Source organism: Erpetoichthys calabaricus, chromosome 5, assembly GCF_900747795.2.
Source record: "Erpetoichthys calabaricus chromosome 5, fErpCal1.3, whole genome shotgun sequence".
Classification (NCBI taxonomy): domain Eukaryota; kingdom Metazoa; phylum Chordata; class Cladistia; order Polypteriformes; family Polypteridae; genus Erpetoichthys; species Erpetoichthys calabaricus.
In genome coordinates, this window is record NC_041398.2 from 237,683,187 (window position 1) to 237,695,342 (window position 12,156).

Consider the following 12,156-nt stretch of genomic DNA (forward strand, 5'->3'; position numbering starts at 1 on the left):
TCTTCTTTGTGTGCGTAGCGTTTCGTGTGCTATGTGGCGCTTGCGTCTGACTCCTTTCTTTTTGGTGTTCTAGGGGCGCGTCGCCTCATTTCTTATTTCAGTTACTGCAGGGGGGCTTTGTGTGTCGTGGGTCTCAATTCTCTTCTTTGTGTGTGTTCCGTTTCGTGTGCCATGGGCTTGGCGCCGGCGTCTGACTCCTTTTTTCTGTGTGCTATGCGCGCCTCATTTCTAATTTTACGTTGCTTTCCATCCGGTTTCCATTGCTTGGAAGGGGGGTTTTGTGGGGGCGCCTGCGCAGTACGTCTTTTGCGTCCACGGCCCATGGCCGGATGTCCCTGCGTCCATCCGGTTTACCATTCTCGGTTAGTAATATGGATAGATAACTTTCTGTATAGATGTGCGTCCACTAGGGGGCACTGCAGCACCACAAACACTAGACACAACTGTACAAAAACAAGTCCCAGTATAAAAAAAAAGTTTAATTCTCACAAATACTTTTCCAAAAGGCTTAAGCCGTGGCATAAACACAACACAATTCTTCTCCCTCTTTCTTTCTTTCTTTCTTTCTTTCTTTCTTTCTTTCTTTCTTTCTTTCTTTCTTTCTTTCTTTCTTTCTTTCTTTCTTTCTTCTCCTCCACACTACCCAGGAGTGCTTTGTGCATCCTTCACATCTGACTGCAACTCGCCTGCATGAGGTCAAGTGGCATCTTTTACACTACTGGTCAAAAGTTTTAGAACATGTCAGTTATTTAAGTTTTTCTTCAATATTAATCAGTTGAAATGCAATGAATGACCTAAAATGATATAAAGGTAAGCAGTAAACTGCAAGAGGTTTAAATTTAAGTTTCACGTTAACAAAAACTGAAAAAAGGAAATATCAGAATATCAGGGAACAACTAATAGGTTACAACCTACAGATGTTACAGTCACAGACTGGTCATTCTGGCCCCCTAATCATCCCCTGTCTCTAGTTGGTTTTCTCTGTCTCACCACTTCACTACCTAACAGCTAATGTGTGGTGAGGGTACTTACACCAAAATAGCTGGTGACACGTCTTCCTGGTGGATGCTGCACATTAGTGGTGTATGAAGTGTCTCCACACTGACTTTCAAAAGCACTTTGAGTAGTGAGAAAAGTGCTATATAAATGGAAAGAACTATTATTATTATTATTATTATTATTGTAAATTTTACCTGCTTTTACGTGGACCAAAGTAAAATGCAGCAGTCAGCTTCCCGCTGCATGCATCTTTGATACTCTTAACCATTTTACAGTTTGCTGCGAAGCTGTTAGCTCTGAGGAATAGAGTACTTTGTCATAATATGTGTTTATTGTAACTGATTAATTAGTTCTTAGTATTTTTTAGAGGTAGATTCTTATATATATTATATTTTGTTTCAAAAGTGATAATTGTGTACTGTTGTCCACTTTCAGATGATGACTTAGGAGATTTTGAAATAGACAGTTTAAGTGGTGAAATCAGAATTGCTGAAAATTTTTATCGAAGACCTCGACGTCACTACAAGCTTACTGTTATTGCTAGGGACATGGGAGCCATGCCCCTGGAAATGTCTGCCGTAGTTCATATAATGGTAGGTATATTTGTAATACTATGCCTTCAGACATGTCATGTTACAAATAAGTACTTTTATGTGGCTTTCAATGTAAATGTTATAAGTAGATATATTAATATTGTAATTTATGTTCTTTTTCTCATCAAGCATTTACTGTAAAATATCAATGTCTGATAACACTAGACTGAGCTGTATTTGCACCATACATAATAAAACAAATCTTTATAATTGTTAATTTTGAAAAATTTTGCAAGAACATAAATTTTAGCTGCTCCCATTTAAGGGTCACCACAGCGGATCATCCGTCTCCATCTATCCGTCTTTTATATCATTTTCTGCCACACCGTCTGCCTTTATGCCTGCCCTCACCACATCCATAAATGCCGTTGGCCATCCTCATTTCCTCTTGCCTGGTGGTTCCATCCTCAACATTCTTTTCCCGATGTACCCCTCATCTCTCTTCTGCACGTGCCCAAACCATCAATCTAGCCTCTCTTGCCTGGTCACCAAACTCGTACCTGTGTTATCCCCCTAATATACTCATTTCTAATCCTGCCTAGCCTTGTTACTCCGAGCAAAAATCATAGCATCTTCGTAGCACTCTTTTCTTGCTATCCACTGTCATATTTTATTTTATTGTATTTTTGCTTCTTTTTCCAGGTTGTTCATGCAGAGAAAATGAGGTTTTACAATTTCAATCACATATTCAGGCATTTCACTGTTAAAGAAGATTCCAGGCCTGGAGATTTTATTGGCACAGTGTTAACAGATGAATCTAATAGAGAAGATGAACATACTATTGTAGAAAGTGACAGCAGCTTCCATTTTGCAATACAAAAATCTACAGGCGACTTATACCTCGCTCGTGAACTGGATTTTGAAATAACGTCACACTACTTTTTCAAAGTGATCTCCAAGGATCCTAGTCAGTTTCCCATGCAAAATACTTCAGTTTTTGTGAGCGTGACCGTGCAAGATGTTAATGACCATACACCTCGGTTTTTAGATGACTTTATTGTTATTGGAATAAATGAGAATTTACCATTGGGTACTATAGTCTTTACCTTTAATGCTAAAGATGGTGATGGAAGCTTGTACAACAGTGCTTTACAGTATTCTATAACGTCAAATATCAGAAACGATATTCCCTTTTATATAGACCCTTCAAAAGGCACACTGACAACCAATGGGTCAATTGATAGGGAGGAGTTGCAACTGTTCATTCTTCAGGTGACCGCCACGGACTTTGCGGTTAACCCACAGGACCAGAGGTCCTGCTCCCTGACAGCAAAGATCATTATTCTAGATGACAATGACAACAGCCCTATATTTGTTACCCCTCACATTACCTACATCTTGGAAGATGCAGAAATTGGATCGCTGGTACATCACATTATTGCACGGGACAGTGATGTAGGAAGAAACGGGAGGGTATCTTACAGCATTCTTCTTGGAAATGAGTTAGGAGTCTTTGCATTGGATGAAACAGCAGGTATGTTGATATATTAATAAATATATACTGTATATATAAATAGTCGGAGTACCAGAATTAAGGTAGCGTTAATTTGAAAGTAGTGTTTTTTAATTCCACTGAATTTCTTTGATTGTGGGTTTCAGAAAACAAAAGAAATAATTGCTTCCTTTTTTCAGCAATGTCTAATTTAATGTGGATAAAGTATGCGTGGGCGGCACGGTGGCGCAGTGGGTAGCGCTGCTGCCTCGCAGTTGGGTGATCTGGGGACCTGGGTTCACTTCCCGGGTCCTCCCTGCGTGGAGTTTGCATGTTCTCCCCGTGTCTGCGTGGGTTTCCTCCGGGCGCTCCGGTTTCCTCCCACAGTCCAAAGACATGCAGGTTAGGTGGATTGGCGATTCTAAATTGGCCCTAGTGTGTGCTTGGTGTGTGGGTGTGTTTGTGTGTGTCCTGCGGTGGGTTGGCACCCTGCCCAGGATTGTTTCCTGCCTTGTGCCCTGTGTTGGCTGGGATTGGCTCCAGCAGACCCCCGTGACCCTGTGTTCGGATTCAGCGGGTTGGAAAATGGATGGATGGATGGATAAAGTATGCATATCTGGAATATCAAAAAATGTAAAGCAGTATACATAATTATAAACCTGTAAACATATTTAAGAGCCATGCTGATGCAATATGAAGAACAGGCTTCTCAAGAAAGTTTAGTTGTACAGTGGTACCTTTGGTCACGACCGTAATTCGTTCCAAAACTCTGGATGTGACCCGATTTGGTCGCGACCCGAACGTAATTTCCCCATAAGAATATATTTAAATACAATTAATCCATTCCAGACTATACGAACTGTATGTAAATATATATATTTTTTAAGCAGAAAAATAGTTAATTATACCGTAGAATGCACAGTGTAATAGTTGAATAACACTGAGAAATCCTTGAACAACAGAAAAAACTAACATTACAAGAGTTTGGGCTAGACCCTTAAGAACCACTTGCTGTAAGCACTTTTTTTATGATATTTAAGCACAGGGAAAAAAAATTAAATGCCACTTCTCTTGCAAAACTTTTCAAACCATCCACTACTGGCTTTAAGTTCCTCACCTTCGCCACTCAAAGAAGGAGTTTTTTTCAGCAAATCACCATGAATCTTCCTGGCTTTCTCGCATATGATCGCCTCGCTTACGCTATCCCCTGCAAGTTGCTTCTCGTTTAACCACACTAGCAACACTTTTTCCACCTCTTCCAGCACTTGAGGCTTCTGCTTGGTTAACATTGTAACTCCTTTTGCAACATCAGCTGCTTTGTTGGGCCCTGTATACGCAAGCAAAAGAAAATGGGAAATGGAGAATGGGAAATCATTGGCACGTACGAATGCGCGTAGGGAAACTGGCCGCCAGTGTTTTTGTTCGCCACCAGAGTATATGGTTGTGAGCAGATGCAAAATTTTGGCAAACTTTTTGATCGTAACCCGATTTGTACGTGTTTGGAAACGTTCGTGACCAGAGGTTCTACTATATAAGTAATTTCAGTGATAACATTAAGTTGATTACAAATTAAAGTGTAAGTTTTGTAAGAAAGTGTAATTAAAACTTTACTGAGCCAAATGCTCATTGTTATTTTCTTACATGCATTTGTATCTAATAGCATGAATAATTGCTAATGTACAGTGTATGTTTGTGTTTTCACTGGGGTTAAGAGTTAATGTAGTAATTACGTGTAATTTTCATTTTTGATGCTCTTCTTCTCTTGTTTATAATTTTATAGTATGCAGGGAGAAATTATATGTGTATTGGATGACAACTTGTGATTTAAATTACAGGTAGTCGTCGACTTACAAAAATTCTACTTGCGACCACTACTGTGTCTCACTAGCAAATGACAGTTTTCGCCACACCAGCTCCCTATGCCGTGACTCATTCATATCAATCTCAGTTTATTACCTGCAGCGGTTTCAACTACTGTCTTACAATTAAAGGAAAAGGTCAATTGATCTTAACACAAAAATGAAGATGATCAAGTAGTATGAGGGAGGAAAGAAAGCAAATGCGTTCGCATAAGTTATCCCATTTTAACTGGCGTTCACCACACACATTGTTCTGCTGCGCTCTGGTTTTGAATCCGGTTAACCGAGAGGACAGAGCCGACTATACTTCCTTAGAAGGCTGGCGTCTTTCAACATCTGCAATAAGATGCTGCAGATGTTCTATCAGATGGATGCGGCGAGCGCCCTCTTCTACACGGTGGTATTCTGTGGAGGCAGCATAAAGAAGAGGGACGCCTCATGCCTGGACAAACTGGTGAGGAAGGCAGGCTCTATTGTAGGAACGTAGCTGGACAGTTTGACATCCGTGGTGGAGCGAAGGGCGCTGAGCAGGCTCCTGTCAATCATGGAGAATCCACTGCATCCACTAAACAGTATCATCTCCAGACAGAGGAGCAGCTTCAGTGACAGACTGCTGTCACCGTCCTGCTCCACTGACAGACTGACTTAAGGGACTTATTATACAGTACTTTACATACATGTTTGAATACTTATACCAGCCCATGTTGCGTCCAATTCGACTTATGACCGGTCCGTCAGAACTGAACGTGGTCGCAAGTTGATGACTACTTGTAGTCATGATTTTTCCTGTTGATGCTAAACTCCACTTGTCTTGTTATCTTATCAAGTTAGTAGGCCAGTAGGCACTTGGCGTAGTGGTTAAGGCTTTAGACTTCAGACCCTAAAGTTGTGGTATCAAATCCTGCTACTGACAGTGTGTGACCCCTGAGCAAGTCACTTCATCTGCTTGTGCTCCAATTAGAAAAAAAAAATAAATGTAACCAGTTGTATTTCTTAAATGTTGCAAGTTGCCTTGGATAGAGGCATCAGCCAAGAAATAATATTTGCGCCAGATTAATTAATTACATAAAAGTAATGCCACTCAGTCCCCTAAATAAAACTAGCAATAGGGAGAACAAAATAAAAGGCATGTAATGTGGTGCCAGAAAATCTAACAGGCCCAAATACTAGCTTAGAAAAATAGTTAAGAACTGGAGGTAGAATCATATACCAAAATATAGGCGGCTGTTAATACATGTCTAACATAATGTAACCCTGAAAAAAATTAAAGGGAATATAGTCTTATAAAAAAGACTTGCTTTCCAAATAGAATAAAAAGAGTGACAACATTTTCAGGCTTTTAGGGCCACTTATAGGAGAAATTGGTCGCTATGGCACAGCATGCAAGCTGACAAGACTGCAAGTATTGTGTCACATAGCCACTCATTTATGTTATCATGGCGTTGCAGCCATCTTAGTTTCACAAAAAGTAATGCAAGATTAGACAAGCAGTCAGGAACTAGGTTGGAGCAAGCTGATGGCACTAACGGGGTAGGCTCACTTCTGCTGAGTGCCCAAGAAGGAGGAGCGACCAACCAACCACTCCAGGAAGTCCCACTGACTCCAGGTCACCTCAGCGGGCAAAGGGAACAGGGTTTGTGGGGTCCTCACAAAATGGCAATGTACGGTGGTAAGAACTGGAGCCACTTTGACTGCACTTCTTGGAAGGCGTCCTGTGCCGTTGAGTAGACTGTATGGGTGAGCAGCAGTGATGTGTGTTAGAAGAAGGGACCAATGCTTGCGATGGTTTTTAAAGGGATTGATCCTGACAGTGTTTTAATTTGGTTTTAGATTATTTGTAGAATTTGTAACCTCCACTGGACACCATTTTTATCATGCCTTAATTATTTATTTAAGAAGACTGCACTGCACTTTATAGTTAATGGAAAATGAAATCACAATGCACATTTTGCACCTACCCCTTATGTTGTGTGTCCTCATTGCCCAGTCCATCCTCAGTTTACAACTTTTAATATTCCAGGTTCAAGGAGGCAATGCCAGCTTACGGGCAACCCAGGCTTCTCCCACCTTCTAACGGAATAAGTAATTCTAGGCCTTTAGCAGTTCATCGCCCACTTAGACAGTCAAGGTTCACAGAACAGAAACATTTGTAAACAGCTGTGACAAAATGAGCACACCATTTAGAACACGGAAAGAGTTCTGGATTTACTTGTTTGAGAATATTTAATATTTTAAGAAGCCAAACCTCAACATATTTATGCTGATCATTTTAGACAATTGAAAACAATTATTCATCATTTCCAAAACTACTTTTTTTTTTTTTGCTTATTTATTTTGCAGATAGGGTCAAAAATTTGCTACTGAGTTAAGTTCAGATTCTTATTTTATGATACTCAAAGCATCGAGAAAAATTACTTTTAGCATGGTGTCTCTGTGTGTGTCTGGAAAATACACATTTTGTCTTCGAAATGCAGTTTTTGAAAACTATTTAGTGGTTTTGAATTTTGTAGAGTTCCTAGATGACCACACCCTAGCAAAAATAGGACATTTTAGAACAAGTGGTTTCCAAGATATCTGTCCAGAGTGGCCACATCTATCTACAATGACAACTTATGAAGAAACTGACATATCTTCTTCAAGCAAGTCGTTTTGTGTTTGCCTTATTACTGGCTGCAGGCTCATTGTTTTTGCTCCATTTTGGTTCAGTACCTATTTCCATATTCTTTAAAAACAGTTTGACCTGCATTGGACATAGAAAAGAATCATCATTTTTCCTTCTATCTTGACAAGTGCCTCAGTCTCCTGCAGAGAAACGCCCCCATAACAGGATGCTACTGCACCTCCCTGCTTTAATGTAGGTTTGGTGTTCTTTGGATGGTAAGCCATATTGGCTTTCCATCAGATACTGTATACTGTTTGGTGTTGAGGCCATATAGTTTGATTTTGGTCTCATCTGACCCATGACACCTTTTTCCATTTGGTCTCAGAATTTTCATTTTGGTGAAGCTCAATCGAGACTTGATATGACCTTCCTTGAGGAGTGGCTTTTTTTCTTGTAGCCCTCCTATTCAAGCCACATTTGTGGAGCATTTGTGATATTGTTGTCACCTACACACAATGACTACTCTTTGACAAAAATTCCTCTAACTGCTTCAAGGTTGCCATGGTCCTCTTGGTAGCCTCTCTGATCAGTTTTCTCCTTGCTCTTCCATCCAGTTTGGAGGGACGGCCTGATCCGGGAATGGCCCTAGTAGTACCAAACACCTTCCACTACTTGATTATGGACTTTCCCGTGTGCTCCTAGGGACTGATAAAGCCTTTGACATTTTTTTGTATCCATCTTCTGACTTGTGTGTGCCCATACCTTTATCTCTGAGATCTGAAAGTGCCTTGCCACCCATTGTTGCTAGTTTGATTTTCTAAGCAATGGAATGCTGCAGGAATAGCTGAAATTATCAGAATGATTACAGTGGATCACAGGTGGATATCAGCTTGGTGTGCAATGGAGAAGGTGATTACTTGCACCCAATTTGAGTTTACAAGTATTTTTTTGGGGGGGGGGGGGTCCTTTAACCATCTCACTGACTCTGTATTTTTATTTTTTATTTATTTATTTTTTCTGAACTGTTGCTATTATACATTTCACTCGGCTCTTTTATGTTGCACTGAGTGGCTGGAAAAATATTTTTTTGTGTTTTGTTTTCATTTCAGGCAGCAAAGTAACAAAATAGGAATATTTTGTATTTTGAAGGGAGTGAATCTTTTCTATACCCACTGTATGTCCAATGATGCTGTAGAAATTGTTTAATTCAGCTGGGATTTTTGCAGTCTGCTGTGTTTAGTCACAGGTCCAGCCCAATTGGTTGGCAAAGTTTTTTGCACAAGTAGTTTTTGATATACTTAATTCATATAAATTGTATACGCACACACACACGCACATTCAAATAAGTGAAGATAGCTGACAGCTTGTTTGCCCTACCAGAGTACATGGTAGATGATGAAGAAGAAAAAAATTAACAAACATAATGGATCTATAAAGGTAGATGTGGACAGAGGCATTAAGTCACCCCTGGACCAATCTGTTTATTTCATTTGACCCAATGTGTTTAGTTTCAAATTGATATTATTTAAGCTATTCACTTGAGTCAATTTCTTGTTCATTTTACTCTACATTTACTTGTTTACATATACACTCACCGGCCACTTTATTAGGTACACCTTGCTAGTAGTGGGTTGGACCCCCTTTTGCCTTCAGAACTGCCGTAATTCATCATGGTATAGATTCAGAAAGGTGCTGGAAACATACCTCAGGGATTTTGGTCCATATTGACATGATAGCATCACGCAGTAGCTGCAAAGTTGTTGGCTGCACATCCATTATGCGAATCTCCTGTTCCACCACAGCCCAAATGTACTCTACTGGATTGAGATCTGGTGACTTTGGAGGCCATTTGAGTCCAGTGAACTCATTGTGATGTTCAAGAAACCAGTTTGAGATGATGTGAGCTTTGTGACATGGCGTGTTATTCTGCTGGAAGTAGCCATCAAAAGATGAGTACACTGCGGTCATAAAGGGATGGACATGGTCAGCAACAATACTTAGGTAGGCTTTGGCATTTAAACAATGCTCAGCTGGTACTAAGGGGCCCAAAGTGTGCCAAGAAAATATCCAGCACACCATTACACCACCACCAGCCTGAACCATTGATACAAGGCAGGATGGATCCATGCTTTCATGTTGTTGATGCCAAATTCTGACCCCACCATCTGAATGTTGCAGCAGAAATCAAGACTTATCAGACCAGGCTACGTTTTTCCAGTGTTCTGTTGTCCATTTTTGGTTAGTGTGAATTGTAGCCTTAGTTGCCTGTTCTTAGCTGAGAGGACCACACTGTTGGGGTCTCCTGCTGCTGTAGCCCATCTTTGACATGTTGTGCATTCAGAGATGCTCTTCTGCTTACTTCGGTTGTAATGAATGGTTACCTTTCTATCAGCTCGAACCAGTCTGCCTATTCTCCTCTGGTATCAACAAGGCACTTTCACCCAGAGAACTGCTGATCTTTAGATATTTTCCCTTTTTCAGACCATTCTTTGTAAACCCTTGAGATGGTTGTGTGTGAAAATCCCAAAAGATCAGCAGTTTCTGAAATAGTTAGACCAACTCATCTAGCACCAACAACCAACAGCCATGCCACCTTCAAAGCCACTTCAATCACCTTTCTTCCTCATTCAGGTGCTCGGTTTGAACTTCAGCAAGTCGTCTTGACAGTGTCTACCTATTAAATGCATTGAGTTGCTGCCATGTGATTGGCTGATTAGATATTTGCGTTAACAAGCAGTTGAACAGGTCTGCCTTATATTGTGGCCAGTGAGTGGATAAGCTGATTTACTGGATTTTATGTAACTGTCAGTATAATCAGTTGTATTGTATAAAAATCTTTCATTGATTGGTTTCCTACATTATCACTACATGGAAGTATATAGACTATTTCAGACTGGTTTTTTTTTCTTAATTATGCACAGAACAGTGAATATTACAGAATGTAATTTTCTCCTTTCATTTTTTAAAGGGTGCAGTACTCACTACAGCCACACAATGGGGGTAAAGGACCATAGTATGTGCTTCTGTTTTTTATTTCTTTTATTAAATTCTTTAACATTATATATGTAATTGGCTTTAGAAATTACCTGCCATGATTTTGCTGTAGTTCTCTTCGGATTTGCAGTATTTCTTCTCAGGTAAATTAAAGTCACATACAGTAGAGTGAACTTAAAATAAATTCTTTTACTCACAATTTCCAGATAAATGCCAAGACTTAATTAAAAAAATGCAAGTCTTTGTACAAATTGGTAGCACTCATGATTTAATAACTTTTATTAAATCTGTTTAAAACAAATGCATCCAGCCCTAGTTACTGAAAGCACTGCTCATGTTTTTCATATTTGGGCAGGAAAGTAAAAGCAGCAACAGTAGCAAAATACAATTAAATAAAAACCTGCCATTCATTTAATTAATTGGCTTAGCTGTACTACTTCATTTCTACTTTTTGTTATGATTAAAGTGTTTGTTAAAAGTATCAGTATAGTCTTTTGAAACAGATGCCACTTAAAATTGTTTACTTTGAAAACCTTTCAATTTATGTTTCACAGTGCATAGTACAATAGTTCAGATGACACTGATCTCTTTCTGGGATCTGGAACAAGAATTTGAGTTATATATATAAGTTACAAGTTTCATTTTGATTTTGTCTTTATGTGTTATAAGTACTGTTTAGGTTAAGATGTGTTTCAGCCATCTGTTCACACATTTTTGTCATCCTGCAATGGAATAGTTATTAACCCTTTTGTAATGTTCAGACTGGTTTATGTTTTCTATCTATCTATCTATCTATCTATCTATCTATCTATCTATCTATCTATCTATCTATCTATCTATCTATCTATCTATCTATCATATAGTGCCTTTCACATCTATCTATCTATTATATAGTGCCTTTCATGTCTATCTATCTATCTATCTATCTATCTATCTATCTATCTATCTATCTATCTATCTATCTATCTATTATATAGTGCCTTTCACATCTATCTATCTAACTATTATATAGTGTCTTTCACATCTATCTATTATATAGTGCCTTTCACATCTATCTATCTATCTATTATATAGTGCCTTTCATGTCTATCTATCTATCTGTCTATCTATCTATCTATCTATCTATCTATCTATATCATATAGTGCCTTTCACATCTATTATATAGTGCCTTTCATGTCTATCTATCTATCTATCTATCTATCTATTATATAGTGCCTTTCATTTCTATCTATCATATTTTGCCTTTCACATCTCTGTATCTATTATATAGCATCTTTCACATCTATCTATTATATAGTGCCTTTCACATCTATCTATCTAACTATTATATAGCATCTTTCACATCTATCTATCTATTATATAGTGCTTTTCACATCTATCTATTATATAGTGCCTTTCACATCTATCTATCTATCTATCTTATATAGTGCCTTCCATGTCTATCTATCTATCTTTCACATCTATCTATTATATAGTGCCTTTCATCTCTATCTATCTATCTATCTATTATATAGTGCCTTTCACATCTATCTATCTATTATATAGCATCTTTCACATCTATCTATCTATTATATAGTGCCTTTCACATCTATCTATTATATAGTGCTTTTCACATCTGTCTATATTATATAGTGCCTTTCACATCTATCTATATATCTATCTATTATATAGTGCCT

At 38.7% G+C, this 12,156-nt stretch overlaps 1 protein-coding gene across 1 annotated transcript in view; it reads left to right on the forward strand.

Moving 5' to 3' along the window:
• dchs2 (dachsous cadherin-related 2) overlaps positions 1-12,156 on the forward strand; it is a 138,310-nt gene that overhangs the window by 80,767 nt on the left and 45,387 nt on the right. The window contains exons 8-9 of the mRNA XM_051928094.1: positions 1,435-1,592; positions 2,235-3,066. Coding sequence (XP_051784054.1) covers positions 1,435-1,592; positions 2,235-3,066 — 990 coding nt within the window. The remainder of the gene's footprint in view (positions 1-1,434; positions 1,593-2,234; positions 3,067-12,156) is intronic.